General features: G+C 38.9%; 1 protein-coding gene across 7 annotated transcripts in view; it reads left to right on the top strand.

Annotated features, from left to right (window-relative positions):
- Positions 1-822: 822 nt before the first annotated feature.
- The window catches only part of APC (APC regulator of WNT signaling pathway), a 133,002-nt gene continuing 112,164 nt past the window's right edge, over positions 823-21,660 (top strand). For 3 of the 7 annotated variants that reach the window (XM_033110281.1, XM_033110278.1, XM_033110273.1), the window contains exon 1: positions 823-1,202. In XM_033110281.1, the coding sequence (XP_032966172.1) occupies positions 1,041-1,202 (162 nt within the window). In that variant the 5' untranslated portion in view covers positions 823-1,040. The remainder of the gene's footprint in view (positions 1,203-21,660) is intronic. The other 4 variants (XR_004423510.1, XM_033110271.1, XM_033110280.1 and 1 more) reach the window with 3 other exon arrangements.

A 21,660-nucleotide genomic window follows, 5' to 3' on the forward strand; every position in this document is an offset into this window, starting at 1 on the left:
AGGGGCCACTTGGAATATTCCAGCTCGTACTATGGCTTCAGTGTCCTACCTTATTTGGCCCTTGCCTCCCTCTGACCTCCTCTCTTCCTACTGTCCACGCCACCCATCCTCTGTCCTTCCAATGTGCTGGTCTCATTTCTACCTCAGGCCTCTTCTTTTGCCGTTCCCTCAGTCTGGAAGGCTCTACCCCACATCTTCTCATGACTCCTGGCTCCTGTGTTTTGCTCTCTTCCCATTCCTTATCACTGTCAATCATTATTTTGTTGACTTATTGGAGCCTTTTATTGTATTTTCTTTCCAAGTAGAACGTTAAGTTTCATGAGTTTCTATTTCTTGCTATAAACCTAGAGCTTAGAACAGTATCTAGTATATAATGGAAATTCAAATATTATTCTTTGAAATGAAGCTTGAGGTAATGCAAGGGAAAGAACTGATCAAACTGTGTGAGACAAAGAGGGAGAACTTCCCCCAAAATACGTTTTGAATTAAAATTGTGGGGGTGGGGAGGGCGTGGTGCGCTTCTACAACACGGTAACTTAGGGAATTATTCGTTCTTATTCGTTCATCTCCGTCTTCTCCACTAGATCAGGAGCTCCTTTAGGACTGGAGCCACATTTCATTAATCCTTCCATCATCAGCGCGAGGCCGGGCACATAGCAGGCATTAGGTGTTTGCAGAATGCCTGTGGGTTGCGCTGCAGGAACTATTCTGAAACGGGCGTGAAGCAGAACCCCGTGGCCGAAGCGCAGAGGCCAACGCGGCTGCGCAGGAGTCCCCTCTTCGCAGGGCCGGGGGACGCCGGCGATCGCCGAACACGCATGCGCACTGGGTTCTTCCCGCCTCCAACAAGATGGCGGAGGCCAAATAGCGAGGGGGCGGAGTGTTGCCGCCGGAAACCCAGCCGCTGCTGGGGGGAGCTGCGGGCGAAGGCCCGGGAGCAGCGGGCCGAGGTTGGCGCGATGCTGTTCCCGGCGAGCGTTGTTGGGCACCGGTGAGGAAGGTGAACACGGAGTTGCCTTCCCGGGCGCCCGGTGCCCCCTATGTACACCTCCCTGGGCTCGGGTCCGGTGGCCACTCTGCCCTCTTCTGTACCACTCTCCACTCTCCGGTCCTGGAGCTCCGGCGGCGGCAAAGACTGTGTCCCGCAGGGGAGGAAGCGCCCGGGCGTCCGTGCTTCTGGCCGCAGGGCGAGCGTCTGGCAGGTGAGTGAGGCTGCAAACACTGGCGTGTCCTCCCCCGGCAAATCTAGGCTTTGCCCCGCCGCTGCTCCAGACCCTGCCGGGGCTCGGCCCGACTCCGCGGCTCTCTTGTCTCCACGTCCCACCCCCTCCCCGCCCCCGCGCCCCCTTTCAGGCCTCCTGTTGGCCCCTGGCTTTGCTGGACCGCGATTCTCACGCAGCCGCTGAGGGTCGGGACGCCTGCCGCGCTCCGCACCTTTCCTGGCTCCTGATGAAGCTTCACCCCTACGAGCGGTCTCTCCTTCGCGTTAGGTGGGTGTGTAGTCCGCCCCTCCTATTTCAGTCGCCTCCTCATCTTCCTGGTTTCGACCCTCTTTTTCCTTTAAAAGTTTTTTAACTGGGAAGATCACCCACATAGAGTTACAAAGAAAAGGCTGGTTATGCAGAGGCCAGTGAGTTTTGTTCACCTTCATGAGGGAATCAAGACCCCAGGAGACCGGGATGGTTTGGAGAGTTTTGACTCCTTGGCCCACAGAACTCTTGCAAGGTAGAGGAGTGGTGCCTGCGATGGCAAATGATTGTTCATCTAAATTAATCGCTTTCTGACTATAGTCAATCTTTAGTCTGCACTTTTGAGGCGGGGGCGTAACTTTTCTAGATCTAGTGAAAGAATTAAGTGTTCGTTTTAAAAAAGGAGGTCTATGGATGTGAGGTATTGTGTGATGAATGGCACAAGTAAAGATAAGTGATTTATTCTTTTATTCAATGTTAGCTTAAATTACCCATTGGAGCTTTAGAATCTCGTATGGTACAAGCCCTTTGTTTTCTTTGGAAAGGACTAAAATGGGGAAAAGCTTTTTAAACTCAAAACTTCTCAAATTTCTTGGATTCCCCCATAGTTGCTATTACTTAACAATTTTTGTAGTACTTGGTATTTCTATAAAATTGCAGCTGTGCCCAGTCTCAGTTCTCCCTCCACTTTACTGGGGCAAGGGAGAGTCAAAATTAATGGTATAAGAAACTGCCCTAAATAACGTGGCATCTATAACTCCTTGTAAGTGCAAAGGGAAGGATCGTAGTGGAAGTAGCAGAGGAAGGTGCCATGGCTGATTCTCCCATCTTTTCCAATAGTTGGATAATGTGTCAAGAGCCCCAAAATTGTAAAAGTGGGATTATGAATAAAAATGGTAGCTTGTCCTTTGAGATTAAAAAAAGGTGGAGCCTTTTTGTAACATTAAATTGAGTAGTATCCTTTTGTTTAAGCTGTTATGCTAGCGCTCTCCAAAGTTATGAAAGCACAAACTATCCTTGCCCTATTAGAATAATATACTAAAAATCTTTAGTACGTGTGAGTTATAATTGGTCTGACAGATACGTTTACTTTTCATTCTATTTTATGACATGACACGTTTTCTCTTTTGCTGTAGACTTTATGACCTCTTAATGAATTTCTTAAATTTAGAGAGAGAAAATTGTTCAGTATAAAGAAAAGGGGAGAGATTTTTGTTTGATTTCTGTACGGGTTAGTTCATTCATTTGTGGCTAGCCTTCACTTTTCTACAACCAATGACTGCATGTTTTTAGAGCTGGTTGTCTCGCAATTCTGTGCTTTTGGCTGAAGAGAATAGGACCCCTTAGCCCAATCCATGGCTCACTGCCTCTGGCAAAATAATTTGAAACATTGTGTCAGAAGAGGTCTCTAACCACAAACTCTCCTTAAATCTGTCACTCTTCCACTCTTAAGGAATCTATTTTCTCTCTCACCCTCTGGTTAGGAACCTGTGTTCATCCAACTCCCTACTAGTCTACTGCTGATTTCATTTGCTTCCCCAGGTAACAGCATCCCATGGTCATCAATCAGTTTTAACTACGTTCTAGCTGATGCCCTAGAATGCTTTACTTTCTGTAGATTTACCTTTCTAGTCCCCAGTCCTGAATAAGCCTCATCACTAGCTTCGTCATTTGACCTGACTCCTGAAATCTTGAAGATGCAAGATGTTAGGGTATTAGTTTTCATACCAGTCTGTGCTCTGCTCTCTGCTGGTTCTTTAATGTTGATTGTGTTCCTTTTTGTCTCATTTCCTAAAGGTTTCTATAGCAAATAACTTGATCTCTTCCTTTACTGAGAGAAACCTCAGCTGTCCGGGGAATACTCCCTCTTACTTCCCTCTCTTCTACTCAGTATCATTTCCTTATTTAAGTCATACCTCAGAGGAAGAAATCTCCTTCCTTTTTTTCCGAAAGCAACCCAGATGTGTCTATGATCATCCCGCCCCATCTTTCTTTTTCTAGAACTATCTGTTATCACTCCTTCAGTCTCTCTCTCTCTATCCTACATACATGCTTGTGTCTTTTCTGCGGCTGCCAGATACAGTGCTGTGTGCTGCACAGCTCAGGGAAGCCAGTCTGAATCTTGAGCCTGCTGTGCCGCTGTATTTTCATTCTTCGAGGACTCATTCTTTCATTCCAGTAGCCTGAAACAGTAGACAGAACATTGACTTTTAAGCCAGATAGATTTGGGTTTGAAGTCAGTTAAAACCACTTAGTGGCTATGTGGCTGGGCAAGTTACTACTCAGACTGTATTCTTTATCTATAAAATAGAATGTTATACTTACCTCACAGAGTTGTAATTAAAGGAGTTTAACACATGTTAAATATCTGTCCAAGTGTTTGGTACATTATGGAGTTCTTAATAAGTATAAATTATTCTTTCCTTTGCACTCTGACATCCTTTACTAGTTCAGCACTGAAATTGCTATTTCAAAGTCACTTATGACCTCCTGATCACCAAATCTAATGGCCTTTCCTCGGTCATCCTTGGTTTCCTTAGATTGTTTGCGAAATGCACTCTGTAGGAATCAAGTGATCTGATTTCTTGTTTCTGCATTGTATTTCCCAAGTCTCCTACTTTTTTGAAAGTTTCTTCGCATTTCCTGCACTGTCTTCCTTTTGTTCTTTCCCTAAACACAGCCTTCCCTGCATCAGGTAGGGTGCAAACTAGATTTAAAAACAAAATAAAAAAAATACATTGGCTCATATATTTGGCAAGTACACAGACAGAATTGGCTTAAAGAGTAGTCTTTTCATCGGCTTATGTCATCAGGGCTAAGGTTCCATTTTTCTGCTATTCTCTCAACTTTGTCCCGTTCAGGCTTCATGCTCAGACTGGCCTCTCTCCTAGTAAAAAGATGACTATCAGCAATGTTCAGATTATAGCTTTCTTCATTTACTTCCAAAGGAAGAGAGAAGGCTTCTCTTCTCCCACACTTTTCCCCAAAGTCCTAAGCTCTAGTCTGATTGAATAAAGGAAGAATTTCATGCTGCCAAGTGTATCACAATATCCTTGTCAAGAGAGATAGAATTATTGTAATTGGCCAAAGGAAGAATTCCATCTAAAGTCTCGGGGAGGTAGAATGAATCCAGTGCCCTCCAGCGTCTCTGTGCCTTTCACTGTTCTTTTGGTGATCGTAGCCTTTTTTTAATGATATAAATCATCATTTTTGTGTGGATGATTCTCAGCTCTGTAACTCTGCTTCTCACGTCCACCGTTTGCTGTAGTGTATATCTCTATCTTAGCTGAGCTATTACTGTAAGCTTAACCCATAACCAAACCGACTTGATTTGATTTTCATCCACCTACCCTCACCCAGTGTGTTTACATGTGCATGTGTGTAGATAGATTCCTCTTCCTCCTGATTTCTCTTTTTTAACCAACTTCCTTTCAGTTACCCAGTCTTGAAACCTTGCAGTCATTTCAGTTCTTTTCCGACTTTCCATCAGTTGTCAGATCTTGAATACGCCTTGTATTAGTTCGGCCCCAGGTTATATAACACCCACCTAACAGTGATTTAAACGTATCTCACATAAAGCGAAGTCCCGGTTGGAGGAGTCCATGGCCAGTCCCTTGAGCTGACGGGGATGTTCTCAAGGGGCCAGGCGCCTTCCGTCTCGATCCTTAGCATGCTGACCTTCGTACTGGTCCGCTCAGGGCTGCGGATTGCTCTCTGCTCCGTGCATCAATTTCTAACAGAGCCACAAAAGACAGGAGGAAATTTGCCCTCCCATCACTTGATTAGGCAAGTAAACCTCTTACAGAGGCGCTACAGCAGGTGCTCATCGTGGCAAACTCAAGCCCTGGTTGCGAGGGGGCAGGAAACGCTAAGAGCTCACATTTACGTCTAGGGAGCAGTTAGGCAAATGGCTGCAGGGGAGGTAACCAAGAATGTCAGTGGCATACCTCCATGGTGTTATATGGAGAAATACGTTTAAACAAATAGAATTTGCAGATAGTAGTAGCAAACTTAAAGTGCTGCTTACCCCACGAGTTGATACATAGAATTCTGGTGAAACATTTGATAGTCATAGATGACTGGTTAAAATTGAATTATTATGTAAAGATATTTGAGTGGTATCTTCCAGTTCTTTTAAGGTTGATGTTAAGTACATTTAAGTATACCTGGTGGAGCCAGGTATAATACAGCCAGGTATAGCTGTATTATTACAGCTATAATAACTGTAAGGAAATAGATTTGTGGTTCCCCTTGAGGGTGGACGGCATTTGGAAATATATGGATACGTTTTTGATTGTCACAGTGATTGTGTCAGCCTGCTGTCAGTTAGTGGGTAGAGGCCAGATACACTGAGTGTCCTGTGACATTTGCCCACAAAACAAGAATCATTCCTTCAGAAATGCCATTAGTGCCCCTACACACACTGAAATAGGTAAAAGCCTTGCTTTTTGAAAGAATTCACTGAGATTTATCTGTATTCTTATATTGCAAGTGACAGAAAGCTAAATTCAAACAGCTTAAACAATAAAGGGAGTGATTAGATCTTGTAGTTAAACCTCAACTAAGGCTTCATCCAGGGCTCACATGAAATCATCACGAACTTGGATCAATTTCTCTGTGATTCATTCTGCTGTCATTCCCCTTGTTTTGGTTTCATTCTCAGGCTAGCTTATCTCACGGTAGCAAATTACTGCAGCACTTTCAGACTTAATACCCTCATTTCACATATAAAGTAAAATGAACAGTATCTTTTGTATTTGGCTTTGCAAGTATTTGTTGAGTATCGTCACTGCTGAAACCTTCCCTAATATCTACTCCTAAAAAGTGGTTTACTTCCTTTGTCATTCTACAATTGTATACTCTATATATCTCTATTATATGTACATGTACCCATATAATACTCTATGGGTATTATTTTTATATGTCTAATGCGTTACCTTGCCTTAAGTATCTTTATATTCTTAATATCTGGAATACTCTCTGACTTAGTGGTACGCAATAACTGTTTATAGAAAGAATTAATGAATGACATAAGAAGGAAGGATGTGGGGCGGCCGGTCGGTTCGCTCAGTGGTTAAATCACAGTGCTCATAACACCAAGGTCGCTGGTTTGATTCCCACATGGGCCAGTGAGCTGCGCCCTCCACAACTAGATTGAAAACAATGACTTGACATGGAGCTGATGGGTCCTGGAAGAACACACAGTTTCCCAATATTCCCCAATAAAAATTAATAAAAAGAAGAAGAAGAAAGGATATGGCAACGGCCAGAGCAATATAAGAAGGCCCCATTCCTTCAGGAGTTGTTATTGAACCCTGATTTATGTATATTTTACTCCGTCTACCACCAAAGCACGTATGCGATGCTCTTGTGGCTAATAGAGTATAAAGTCATTTGAAAGCCTTACTGAATTCTAGTAGTGTTTTTGTCATTATTTTCTCAACAAAACTAAATGCAATTACCATCATTCATTCATTCAACAAATATTTTTGAGGGCCTGCTCTGTGCACATAATGTGGCAACAGTGGTGAACAAAACAGAACCTGTGCTCTGTTTGAGTGTAAACATTAGTGAGGGACACAGTCAACAGACATTATATATGTGTGTGTACACACACACACACACACACACACGTCAGGTAGTTAATAGGCTTTGAAGTAAAATAAAATAGGCTCGGGATAAAGTGTAAGTGGATGCTACTTTAGATAGGTGGATGATGGAAGGGCTTTGAGCGGAGACGCCTGAATGAAGGGATGGACTAAGTATGAAACTGTGTGGAGGGAAAATGTTCAGGTAGAGGGGACAGCAGCTTCGAAGATGGAAGTGTGTTTGGCATGTTGGAAGCAGGGAGGCCAGTGTGGCTGATGTAAGGTGAGTGAAGGGGAGAGTGGTAGGGCAGGTGGGCAGAGGCTCGCTCAGCTAGGGCACTGAGGGGCATTTAAAGACTTGATTTTATTTTGGGTGAGATGGAAACTCTTGAAGGGTTTTAAGCATGGGACTACCCAATTTGACTTGTGTTTTGAGAGGATTACTCTGGCTCTGTGTAGAAAATTGACTGTATGAGGCAAATGGAAGCAGGGAAACCAGTGTGGAGTATTTTACAATAATCTAGGTTGGAATTGCGGGGCTTGGACATGGTGGGAATGGTGGAGGAGCAAAGAAGTGGTCAGGTTCATGATATATTTAGAAAGTGGGGTCATTAGAATTTATTGGTGGTTTCGATATGGAGCATGAGGGAAAGAGAAGGATGACGCCAAGTTTTCTGACATGAGCAACTGGTTGGAAGGTGGTACATGTCACTGAGATAGGGACTGTGGGCCAGGGGGCTGCTGGGAAACAGATTCGCAGGTTTGAATCAAAAGTCTTGTTTTGGATGTGGCTGTGTTTGAGGTACCTAGCTGCTATTCAAGTGGAAACATTGAATATGCATTTATATTAGGAATTTAAGGGAGAGGTGGAAGTACATTTGGAAATTATCAGTGTAGAGATGATATTTAGGCCCATGGGACCAGATGAGATCACCGGAGGAGTGAACATGGGATTCGTGTAACATTTTGATACTAAAAATGGTTTCTTATATCAAAGGTTGGGAGCCACTGTTTTGAACAATAATCGTTGTACATTCAGAGTATGGTGAAGATGGTAATTGCCTGAGAAAGGTGGGCTTGACCTGAACTTCAGAGAATAGAAAAGGTTTTTTCTTCTCTCATGCCAAGTACAGTGCCTGGCATATCGTGAGTATTGTACAGATGCTGGTTAATGAACAAAAAGCAGAGGTATGGCAGCCGGCAAAGCCAGGAGTGTATTAAAAGAAAGTCAGAGAATTGGAGAAGATAGTTTGTGCTGGCAAGTAACGAAAAGTAGGATTGGTTAGTCTATTCAAGGCTTTAAATGCTAAAACGACAGTTATATTTAACTCTATGATTGAATGATTTTCAATTCTCTTTCTGTTGTTAGCACAGTACCTCTAGTTCCTGGCCTCTGATAGATGCTCAGTAAATATTGAATAAGTGAATGTGAAATTCCCAACATGTAAAATTTATCTTTACCACATTCTCTCCTGCTCAGTAAAATACACTGGAATGCAAACTCTGTTAAGTGATATAGGGATAACCTTACGTTTGCTTCAGTTTATTATTATTTCTAATGATAAACATTAAAAACACTTGTACTTTATTGTTGATACCCAATTACTTGAGACCTACCTCACAACTGGTCAGAAAATACCCGGTTATCGGCAACACGGCGGTTGAAAAATGGCTGCTCAAAAAAGTGAGGAGCCATAGCAATCTTTTATTCAGAGACTAACAGTTATTTTGGTTTTGTAGGAATGACTACTTGAGGGCTGTTAATAGATCATTTTCTCTTTTAGAGAAAATTCATGAAATGCAATAAAAGTACAGTAACATCAAAGCTCATAAAGCTTATCAAATGAAGAAAACCATTGTAGTTTTTATCTTCTCCCACTCATCTCTCCCTCCATCTCTCATTTTCTTCTCTTTTTTCCTGTGCCTAGAACGTTTTCCTCCTTTTGTCATTGTATAAATGTGTGAGTGTACACACACATATACACACACGCATACGTGAGGTCTGGCAATTAAGTTCGCGAACTCATCCTAGAAAAAATGGTACATACCTCATCGTTGAATATCACTACAGTCACCTTCGAAGTACTCCCCTTGGGAAGCTATGCACTGACGCCAGTGCCTAGTCCACCCTTCAAAGCAATTGTGGAACTCTTTTTCTGGAATGGCCATCAGAGCTGTCGTCGTATTACCCTTAGGTCCTGAATGTCATCAAAATGTCTTTCAATATTTCCTTTATCTTCGGGTAAAGAAGGAAGTCATTGGGGGCCAGCTTGGGTGAGTAGGGAGGGTGTTCCAATAGTTATTTGTTTACTGGCTAAAAACTCCCTCACAGACAGTGCCGTGTGAGCTGGTGCATTGTCATGATGCAAGAGCCATGAATTGTTTGCGAAAAGTTCAGGTCCTCTAACTTTTTCACACAGCCTTTTTAGCACTTCCAAATAGTAAACTTGCTTAACTGTCCAGTTGGTACAAATTCATGATGAATAGTCCCTCTGATATTAAAAAAAGTTAGCAACATCATTGTAACAAGTTCACGAACTTAATTGTCACACCATATATAATTTTGTAACGTTAGGTTACATACATTTCTTAGAATATTTTGTAAATCTTATTGACTATATAATAATCCAGTTGAATGAATTACTTTTCTTAACTATTCCCTGTAGTTGGTTATTTAGTTGTTTTCCACTTTTTAAATCGTGTGTCATGAACAGGTTAGTACATTATGGATTTTTTCCTCTTTATTTTGGACTTTTCTTTAGGATAGGTTAATAGATAATGGAGTTACACAATACAAACATTTTTAAGGTTCATAATGTTGCCCGATTGTACAATGTTTTATAGGTTCAATATATGTTAATTGGTTTTAAATTAATCGTAGTGGGGGAAAAATAAGGACTTAGAGCTTGAGTGATAGTCTAGATCAGCCTTTTGTTCATCTCCAGTCTTTCTTTAACATTCCAGATGGTACATAAAACATAAAATAAAGAACTCCGTGTGTTACTGTAAGCATACATGAAGTCATTACCCAAGTCAAGAAATAGAACCCAGCCGTCATCCCAGAGCTGTTCTCCCTGTCTCGTTCCTGATCGTAAAGAAAAAGCTTTTAACATTTTGCTTCTAGTTTGTTTGCTGAAGGCATTTTTATTTTGTTTTGTTTTTGTTAAAACCTTTATCATTTTAAAGACGTTCCCTTCTGTACTTAATTTACTAAGAACTTTGTTCTGTTTGTTTGAATTTAATGCTTTGGGTGGAGGGACAACTTTTCATTATTATATGAATTTTCTCCTTTAATGTTAATATATTGAGTTGTATTTCATTTTTAAATGTTAAACATAACCTGATTCTTTAGGTAAATCTAATTTGGTTTTACTATATTATCCTTTTTATATTTTGCTGGGTTCAGTTTATTATTTTGTTTATGATTTTGCATCAGTATCAGTGAGTGAGATGGCCTATATATTGTTCTTTTCAGGATTTGAAATCAACATTATGCTAGCCTTGTGAAATGAGCTGACCCTCTTTTTCTATTCTGGAAGAGTTTGTGTATGAGTAGAATTATTTCTTCCTTAAAATGTTAAATTCTGGCAGAGAAGCCACCTGGGCTGGGAGTTTTCTTTGTTTTTAATTACTAATTTAACTCCTAATTTTTAAGCCTGACCAGGTTTTCTGTCTCATAATTATTTTGATAATTTTTCCCCTAAGAGGTTGTCTTTTCACCTAAATTTTTAAAAATTTACTGGCATAAAGTTGTTTATAATAAATAGTCTTATCTTTCTAAGAGCTGCAGGAAAAGAATTCCCTCTCATATCTGATATAGGCTATATGTACTTTCTCTTTTCCCTTTACCAGTCTCACCGGAGATTTAGTAGTCTTTCTAAAGAACTAAATTTTGAACTTTGAGATTCTTTTAATTTTATGCTTGTTTTCTATTGCATTGATTTCTGCTGTTTATTTCCTCCCTTCTACTTTCGGGGGCTTACTTTTTTGTTCTTTTGCTAACTCCTTGTAGTTCACTACTTTGCAGTATTTCTTTTAAGTATATGCATTTAATGCTAAGCATTTCCCTCTAAGCACTGTTTTAGCTATTATATTACTCAAATTTTGATATGTGGTACTTTTATACTTTAAAATATTTTCTAATTTTCATTGGTTTCTACTTTGACTTTTGAATTAATTAGAAGCATTAAATTTCTCCATTTTTAAACATGGAGATTTTTCTAGTTATTTTTAAGTTTGTTTTTGATTTTTAATATTACAGTGTAATCAGAGAACACACTCTGCTTCAAAGGTCTGTGATTTCAGACATTTAAAATTTGAGATCTGCATTGCATTATAGCCCAGTGTATTGTCTTTTTTTTCCTCTCTGCACTTACTGAGTACAATAATGTTCTGTATATTTTCATTAGGTCATGTTTGTCAATCCTGTATTTCATATCTTTAGTAGCATTAACGATCTCTTGTTAGCTTGTATCAGTCACGGAGAAGGGTGTGTTAAAGTCTCTTTATCATAATTGTGGATTTGATTATGGATTTGATCATTTTCCTTTGTAGTTCTCTCAACTTTTGCTTTATATATTTGAGGCTATGCTAGTAAATTATTAGAAACGTGTAATAGTTATATCTTCTTAGTGATATACCGGTCTGAAGTATTCCTCTTTTATTCTTTATATTTTGCTGGGTTCAGTTTGTTATTTTGTTTATGATTTTGCATCAGTATTAATGAGTGAGATGGCCTATATATTGTTCTTTCTGGGATTTGTAATCAACATTATGCTAGCCTTGTGAAATGAGCTGACCCTCATTTTCTATTCTGGAAGAGTTTGTGTATGAGTAGAATTATTTCTTCCTTAAATTTTAAATTCTGGCAGAGAAGCCATCTGGGCTGGGAGTTTTCTTTGTTTTTAAGTACTAATTTGACTACTAATTTTTAAGCCTGATCAGGTTTTCCGTCTCATGATTATTTTGGTGCTTTTTGTGTTGAGGTCCAGTTTGGGATTAAGGTAACATCAGCTTTCTTTTTATCATTCTTTGCATGGTATATTTTTTCCATTCTTTTATGTCCAACCTTTCTATATTCTTATGTTTTAGATGCGTCTCTTGTGTGACATGGTTGGGTTTAAATCTCCCATCTTATTATGTAATTCACATATGCCCTAATAATTGTTCCCCTTTCTCTCCTTTCTTGCCATTTAGATGAGTTGGCTATTTTATCATTCATATTTTTTCCCCATTATTATTTGGAAGTTATGACCTCTTTTTCTGTTCTTTAACTAGTTACTCTAGAAATTACAATATGAATCTTATAAAGAGATCCTCTCCCCAGATGATGCACTTTAATTCTATTTACTAGCAGCCCTTCTAATATAGAATTGTTGTGCATTTTAATTCATATTTATTTTCTTTGTCCCTCATTGTTATTGTTTTATACAGTCAATATTCAGTTTAGTTTAATGCATGTATTTACCATATTCTTAGGTTTCCTGTGGTTTTCCACTTAGGATCATTTTCCTTAATCTTGAAGAATCTGAGACACACACGTTTAGAACTTCCTTTAGTCTGTTTGCCTAAAAACACTTTAAATTACCTCACTCTTGAAAGATATTTTTGCTGGGTAGAGAATTCTAGGTTAGCAGTTACTTTACTTTAGCACATTCTGGGTTGGTGGTTACTTTATTTCAACACATTCCATTGTTTTTGAGACCTCAGCTCTTTGTGTTTTTCTTTCCTTTTAAAATGATCATTTTCCTTTGACTGCTTTTAAGATTTTTATCTTTGTGTTTGATTTTCTGTTGTTTTACTATGCTCTGGTTAGGCATTGGATTTTGGGGGGCTTCGTCAATTCATGGATTGGTATCTTTTGTCAGTTCTGGAAATTTCTTAGCCATTATTTTTTCAAATATTTCTTTTTCTCCATATTCTCTCCTCTGTTTTTTTGGGGACTCCAGTTTAGTATATTAGACATCTGTCTTTTACCCTCTTTTCTGTTCCTTTCCTACTTTTTGTCTTTCAAGTTTTCATTCTGGATAGTTCAGTCTGACCTATCTTCAAAGTACAAAGTTTTTTCACCTGCTTCTAACCTGTTAACTCATCCAGTAAATTCTTAGTATAGGTTATTTTATCTTTCAGTATGAGATTTTTATTTGGTTCTTTTTCGTATCAACCATGTCACTTTTTATAGCTTTCCGTTTCAGAAAAAAAAAAAAAGCTGTCTTTTATCTCCTTGAATGTAGTAAGCATACTTATTTTTCAGTTTGTGTCTGATAATTCCAATATTGTCAGGTCTTTGTTGGTCTGATTCTGTTTTCTGTTGTAGAAATAATTTCATATATAAGATGAAGTTAGTTTTTCTCTGGAGAAGATTTTCATTTGCTATTGTCAAATGCTTGGGAGTACAAGACTATCTTAATCCACTTTCAATTTTTTTTTTTTTTTTTTTTTTTTTTTTACTTTTATGGACTACCCCCTGGTTCCATCTTACTTTTCTTAAGGTGCATCTCTTTGGAGTCCCAGCCCAGGGCCAAGGGTGTTTTTACTGCAGTCCTTACTCTTGGTGGGTCCCAAACTCTAACTTTTGTCTCCCCGTCCTGCAAAGCAGGCAACAAATTGCAAAGTTTAGCCTCTTAAATGCTGCCTCTGTTGGCAAACCCACAAAAGGCAAAAGCTGATCTCACCTTTCTGGATTCGACTTCTGGTGAATTTGAACTAGTAATTTATTTCTTACTATATTGGTAGTTATTTGATGTTTTTAAGAAGATTATTTTAATATTTTGTCTATCTTTTAAAATTGACTTCAGAAGCATAGTTGGTCCGGATTGCCTAATCTGCTATTTCCACAAGAAGTCCAAATATTTCTTTGACTAACTTGTTCAAGGAGGACTTAACATTTCTATATTAGGCCTCTTTTATAGTACAAATGAGATTCCTGGGAAACATAAGCATTAAGTTATGTTTCCTTTTAATACTTCATCAATTCCTATTACTTTGCAAAGCCCCAAGGGAAGGGGGCAGAGGATATTTTATTTGACTGGAGAAGTTAGAAATACTTGTATATTGGTAGTGCGTTGGGGTAGGAATTGTCCTTCAAGTGAGTACAGAGAATATAATGTGGACATTTTTGAAGTGGAGATGTGTGAAGAGGGAGGGAGAATGCACTGAACTGAGGAGAGACTGCAAACAAATTTGTTCTTTAGTATTTTTTAGTGGAAGTGGGTTCAGTTCCAATAATAAATGTGACAACTCTCTATGTGCCATGTGGATGTTGTGATTTTTATTTTATTTTATTTTAAATATTGCTTGGTATATCACAGGGGCAGAATACAAGTTTTTAATCTTTGTATCTACATCTGTTTAAAATATTGTATGTGTAACTTGCTTTTGAAATCTAAGATTAAATCTGTTAAATAGGAGGTCAGACACACAGATTAGAAGTCCTACTAGGCAAACTACACTACAACAGTCTTTACATAAATACATAAATTGATATTCTTCTCTGGGTAGAAGGATGTTGAAAATGTAATATAATATACCAATATATTTTTGTTACAAAGATATTTGACTGGAGTTAATCACGGCTGCAGCATGAAATGCCATCCATCACTTTGTGATTACATTGATGCATCAACAAAGTGCAAAAGCATTTGTCTTTTAAGGAATTCTTATATTTGTTTACTTGATTCTTTTTCCTCTCAACTAAAAGAAAATACTATGTTGAAGATTGTTATTAATTATAGTTTGTTTACTTCCTTGCTATGTTAGATTTAAACAGCTCTTTATTTTAGATTTGCTCACTTCCCTTCAGGAAACTGAAGGTTAAAATGAGCTGACAGAGGATTTTAGGACTACCCTAGATGTCATTAGGTCTCTCCTGTGCCCTTCCTTCTACCCCCTCCCATTCTAAACATGTAAAAACAGAGGCCCAAGGAAGAAGGGTCACTTGACTCGCCTCAAGTTAAACTGAACTAAAATCCAGATCTCTCCGTCGTCATAGTTTCCTGAGTTCTTTTTAGCCATACTGGGCATAACTGACATGATGATTTATCAGTGACTGTTAATAGCTGATAAAATGTTAATGTATCTTGATTATCCATATATTTATTTTTTTTAAAGTATTTTTTTAAGTTTTTTTTTTTTTTTATCTAGTTGCAGGGGGCACAGCCCACCATCCCTTGTGGGACGCAAGGAATTGAACTGGCAACCTTGTGGTTGAGAGCCCGTGCTCCAACCAACTGAGCCATCCGGGAACTCAGTGGCAGCTCAGCTCAAGGTGCCGTGTTCAATCTTAGTTGCAGGGGGCGCTGCCCACCATCCCCTCCGGGACTCGAGGAATTGAACTGGCAACCTTGTGGTTGAGAGCCCACTGGCCATGTGGGAATCGAACCGGCTGCTTTCGGAGTTAGGAGCATGGAGCTCTAACCGCCTGAGCCACTGGGCCTGCCCCTCCATATATTTATTATGAATGCAGTTAATTTTATACTTCCTAAATTCAAATCGTAAGTCTAGTGTTTAACTTAAAGTTTTCTGCCTGGGACTAAACACAGCTTGTCAGTGGGTCTTGGCATCAGTCTCAGCGTTTGTTCGTGTCTGTGCTGGTCCTGAGTTGGACTCTCAGGACTTGCCGAAGATTCTTACTTCAATGTTGTCCTCCATAAAGCAGTTCTTATGTCAGACTTCAGACAGTGGACGAGTGATACTGTTCTACTGTTAACATTTAGCGTATTTAGTCAGTGTGCCTATTAACTCTTGCTTCCACACTCTTGCAATGCTTGCTACGAAACTGGAATACGTTTCCCCTATTATGTTCTTCCATGTACACTAGGGCTTGATTTTAGTGGTGCCTCTGTTCAGTTAGGCCTGTGGCATTCTAAACTTTCTCATTCTAGTTATTCTTTCATTTTCATTTCTTCTGTTTTTGTCTTTGCCATAGATTCACTTCAGAGACTGATATTTTTCCTAACATTTTTTTGATGAATTTTCTAAATTAAAATTTATTGGGGTGACAATGGTTAGAAAAATTACATAGGTTTCAGGTGTGCAATTCTGTGATACATCATCTGTATATCACATTGTGTGTTCACCACCCAGAGTCAGTTCTCCTTCCATCACCATATATTAGCCCTGTTTGCCCTCATCTACCACCTCCCACTCCTTTACCCTCTGGTAACCACTAAACTATTGTCTGTGTCTATGAGTTTTTGTTTCTTTATTTGTCTTGTTCCTTTGTTGCTTTCAGTTTTATATCCCACATATCAGTGAAATCATATGGTTCTCAACTTTTTGTGTGACTTGTTTCGCTTAGCATAGTATCTTTTCTAATATTTCAATAACATTTCTTCAATGGTTCCTTAGTTCTAATACGAGAGTTTTTCCTCTGCCTTTCCTAACAAACATCCGTTTACATAGTATCATCACTGAAAGATGATACTAGTCATCAGTTAAGAAAATAAACTTACAGGTTGGAAAAATTGTCACACTGGCAAAATCTACAAATGTATTTTAATTATTGTGCTCATTCAATTTAACGCTCACTCATATCACGTATATGCTAATGAATCACTGAGTAGTTGGTTCTCAGTTGAAATTAAGTTATGTATTTTACCCAAAATTTAATTCTTACTCAAAAACCAAAAGTCATATGGGAGAAAAATTAGCTGTGTCATACCAATATATTATGCCAGCTATAAAATCCAGTTTTTGCTTCACTTTCATAGAATTTACACACTTTCTTTTGGAAATACATATTGGTAGGATTTTGTTTTTCTATAACTTAATATTTTATGATGAGTTGCCAGATGCTATGATTTGTTACTAGTTTATATTGGATTAATAAGATTCTTCATTTAGTGTAGAATTAGGCCTTTGACAAAAGGTTTGCTTCTCAATTCAGGTAACAGCCTGTGAATTAAATACTATTAGGACTTTGAGGACGTGACTTGAACCATGACAGTTTTCTTGCCAAAATGTTAAATGGAATCAAAAAGTATAGCTGAATGGGAGAAAGAGTTGTTTTCCTCTTCTCTCACCAGTATTTAGTATAATGCTTTATATGCCTAAGAAAGAAATTATTGAGTGTTATTTTAAAAAATTATGTTTCTGGGGTGGCCAGTTGGCTCAGTTGGTTAGAGCGCGGTGCTTATAACAACAAGGTTGCTGGTTCGATCCCCTGGTGGGCCACTGTGAGCTGTGTCCTCCATAACTGGATTGAAATAACTACTTGACTTGGAGCTGATGCGTCCTGGAAAAACACACTTAAATAAATTTTTTTTTAAAAGTTTAAAAAATATTTTCTGTTTCTAATCTATCTCAGTGTTACTTGCAAACTAAATCTTTTATGTGGCTATTAATTGGTTCATAATGAAGTTCTTGAAGACCCTGTATAAACCTAGTAATGGAGGCTTCTGGTTTTATTATGCTACCTGTACTCAACATTTAATTTAATTAGGGTATTTTACACACATTTTTTTTCATACCTGGCATATGTATCCTCATTATACTTGTCTGTATTTGGTAAAATTAAGACCCAACCACTGGTATAGGAAGACATCTCTCTGCTGAAGATAAATATATTTAAATTTCTAAATCAGAAATAGTTGACTTTGGTTTAATGGAAAATGAAACCTTGATTCAAGTCTTTGGCTCTGCCTTAACTAGGTAAGGACAGATCACTTAAAGCCTTCTTGTCGTTTAGCTTTTATACCCACAAAATGAGGACTTACTATGTTTTAGCTATGCTTTTTTTCAGATATTTTTCTGAAGTGATATAGGGAGTAATTATCTCAGATAACTTCCCTAAAGATGATGGACATACAAGATTTTTAAAATCATAGTCCACTGTCATGTTGTTGAAGCCAGATTGTTTCTTGTCATAATGTCTTTGTTTCCAGAGTTGTAACATGGAACTTGCTTCTTGGCCTTGAACTTAAATGCAGGCGTTGATAATAAGATACTGAGATAACATCTTACTTGGTAGACCAAAAAAAGTAATGAGCATGGTTCTGTTGACCTAAAAAATGAAACAGTCAGTTATTTTGCCAGCAAAAATGGGTTTATTCAGGAACAGCAAAGAATTGCAATTTGGGACAAGCAAGCTATGGCAAAAGCCATAGGCAATTCCACCAATAAAAGAAAGGAGTGTTTTATGGAGAAAAAGGAGGAGAAAGTTAGAGGGGTTGTTTGGAACATAAGTCCACGGGAGAAAAGCAAGAGTTCAGAGAAATGAAGGTTTCTCATTGGCTGAGTTGCTGGGGTATTCGAATTTTTGTTAGAGATGCAATGTACATCTTTTCCTGTTGGGCCCTGTCATTGTATATTCTTTCTTGTTGATGATTCTTGGTTTGGGGTCTGTAATTGACCATACTTCTTGTAATTGACACCACGTGTAACTGACATCAAGGGCTCCCCTTCTGGTCTCCCGATTCCGTTTTGGTGAGGTTTTTTCCTTTACTAATTCTCACAGTTTTGAATAAGTACTAAAGTTGTTTTAGGTCTCTCATTTTAAACATTTAAAAAAAAAAAGTGAAGCTTTGTTACGAAAAGAGACTTAAAAGTCTTATATCTTTGGGCAGATATTACATGCATGTAGTACACATTTCAAAAGTTATAAAAGTGTTTAAAATGAAAATCTCCTACCCCTGTCCCTCAGCCCCACATGCCTTCCACAGAGGCTGTCACTGTGACCATTTTCTTGTTTAGCCTTTCAAACTGCAATTCACAGAAACTCAAAACTTCGCAAACGTGTCTGTGAATGTTCTTTAGGAGGGCAAATCCATATACTGCTATGGTAGAGTCTAATTTGGGTTTCATCAAAAATCAGCATTCTGGAACTGACATACTTAAGAATTTAAAATCATAGCGATACTCTTATTCAAGTTCCAGAACAGTTTTTTACTTTAAAAATTACAAATTGGTTGCTGGAAGAGATTATCTGATACTTCAGTGTGGAAATCCTCCTGGTTTGTATTTTAACAAAAGTGGTCCCATGATTAAAGGTCATTTGGAAAGGTCTAGCTAAGGTAGCTCCTGTGCTAGCCACGTAGGAGGTGCTTGTGAGGAATTTCATTCATTGTGGATTATAGTAAGGTGAGAGAATCTGTATATTTTACTTATTCTCTGTCTACGTAAGCAGCGTTTGCTGGCTTGACTGAGGTGAAGGATCTGCTGCCAAGGTCACTCACTCGCTCGTTTGACTGGCAGGTTGGTGCTGGTCTGGGCTCCACATTGGCCTTTGCATAGGGTCACTGGAATGTCCTCACAATACGGTGGCTGGCTCCTGAGTAAGCAATCTCTCGGAGGCCAAGGTGGGAGCTACAGTGTCTTCTTGACCAAGCCTCGGAAGTCACACTCCTGCGATACGTTGTTGGTCACACAGGTCAGCGTTATTCAGCATAGGAAAGACTGGAATACCAAAATTGAAAGATCATTGGGGGTTTTCTCAGAAGGTGTTGCGGTACCTCCCAACCATGCCCCCCCAAAAAAAATTGAAATAAGGATTGGATCAGCATTCTTATATTTGATGTTTGTGGTGATCTCAAAGTGAATTTATGCAAAAGAAGCCTAAGGCTTTCAGAATGCTACACACCATTCTATTATTTATGCACTGTTTAGAAAAATGGTTGTTTGATTGCGAAGCTTTTTGCAGTGATTTATTTTTTATCATGTTTGATGTCTGATGAGAAGAAAACTCACGTAAATTTGGAATGTAGCTTCCTCTTAGAAATTGTAGGATACACTCTCCAGCTTTAACATGTTGGTGAAATCTTGGCTACCTCGTCTATGGATATTACTACTACTTTAACCTAGCTATTGGGTCCAAGTGCATTCAGAAATCTGAGTGAATATGGGTATCTTTCATTTACAAAATAGTGAATTCTGACTATAATCAGAAATTGAAGGTGCTGGCATATTTATGCTGCTGGAATAGTATGAAAAAATAAGGCTGCTACTATATGATGAAGCTGAGAAAAAAATTGCATATATGTTATGCCTGAGGATGATCTTTGGAGGAGTAATAATTTGAAAGATTCAAGTCTGGTCGGGAGGGGACAGGGAGATTTATGGGTCAAGTGTCTGTTTGGTTTTAAATGTCTCAGACATTTTTGTGAAATATCAGATACTTAGGTGGATATTTAGAAGAGAGGGTTAGGATGGAAATATAAATATGAGATTTAGCATCATATAAATGATGTTTAAAGCCTTAAGACTAGGTGAGAAAAAACGATAAAGAGAGAAAGCAGTCCTAGAACAAGCCCTGAGGCACTCCATCTTTTAGAAGACTAGTGAAGAGATAGAACCATTCAAGGAAATTAGAGGGAGGAGGAAAACCAGGAGAATATGTCATGGAGACCAAGGGAAGATGTCTATTTCAGATAGAAGAGAGTGATCAACTTGTTCGAATATTAAGAGGTTGTACTGAGATGAGGGCAATGGAATTTGACCACATGGTGGTATTGGTGACCTTGACAGTTGAGCTTCAAGAAATTGTTTAGGATTAGGGTGGGTTAAAGAGTGAATTAGAGGTGAGAAAATAGAGATAGGAAATGAACTAGATCAAGAAGTTTTGCTGTGAGTAGAACAGAAATGGAGTCATATCTAATGTGTATGTGCGTGAGGTGGGGGAGGTTTTCTATTGTAAAGATGAGTGATACTAGAGTCTGTTTCTGTATTCATGGAAAGGAGAAATTGACTGGTTATACAGGAGAGAGGGGGTACTCTTGAAAAGACAAGAGCAGTTAGAATCCATTGCCCAAGTGAGTCACGGGGATCGGTGCTCTTTCCATTTTAATAGAAGGAAAGCAGTGTCGGTGTGGTAGGGAAATATGAGGGTATTTCTCTCTCATGGGATGAAGTAAGTCTTCAGCTGAGAGTGTCGTAGGTAAGAAAATAGGTGTGTTACAGGTTTGAAGCGAGAAAAACGGTATGAAGAAGTCAACCTGGAGACTGGCGAAGTGGACTCTCTAGGAAAGACAGTAGTCCTGCCAGGCAGTGTTAAATATCCTTTTATGTTTATACTTGTAAGTTTAAAGTGAAACCAGCCAGTCCTATTATCTGATTTCCCTCCTGTCTGAATAAGTGGCTCCGATGCATGTGTGTGAAAGTGGAATACTTCAGTTCAACCGAGTTGGGGTTTTTCCAGGTAAATGTAATAGAAGGAGAGAGGAATGAAGGGCTTGAGTTATCGAATGGGAGTGGTTATTGTTGGGTGTAAGGAGGAAAATAAAGATGAAAGTAATGGATAGTGAAAAATGATGAGAGTAAAGAACTCAATGAGGTAAAAGAATATTGCTTTTAGTAGTAGCATGAGCTAGAGGAATAGGAGATACACTTCAGACTGGAGCTTTAGTAATTGAGATTTTTGATTCAGATGTTGGAGTTGGTACAGTTATTGATGATGACCACGCTGTGAGTGTGATCATGAGAGCGGGTGTTTGGAGGTGAAGAAGTTACGAAACAAAGACACCAGGGTGTGAGATGAGTAACCCGCAGACCCTGGCGTCACAGAGCGACGACAGGTGAGAATGGAAGAGTGTTGGTGACAGTAGTAGTTGCAGAGCTACAGCAGTGTGCACAAAGAGCCTGCGTGTTTAAAAGAGGAGGCAATTTGGTTT

The sequence above is a fragment of the Rhinolophus ferrumequinum genome, chromosome 7 (genome assembly GCF_004115265.2).
Source record: "Rhinolophus ferrumequinum isolate MPI-CBG mRhiFer1 chromosome 7, mRhiFer1_v1.p, whole genome shotgun sequence".
Lineage (NCBI taxonomy): Eukaryota > Metazoa > Chordata > Mammalia > Chiroptera > Rhinolophidae > Rhinolophus > Rhinolophus ferrumequinum.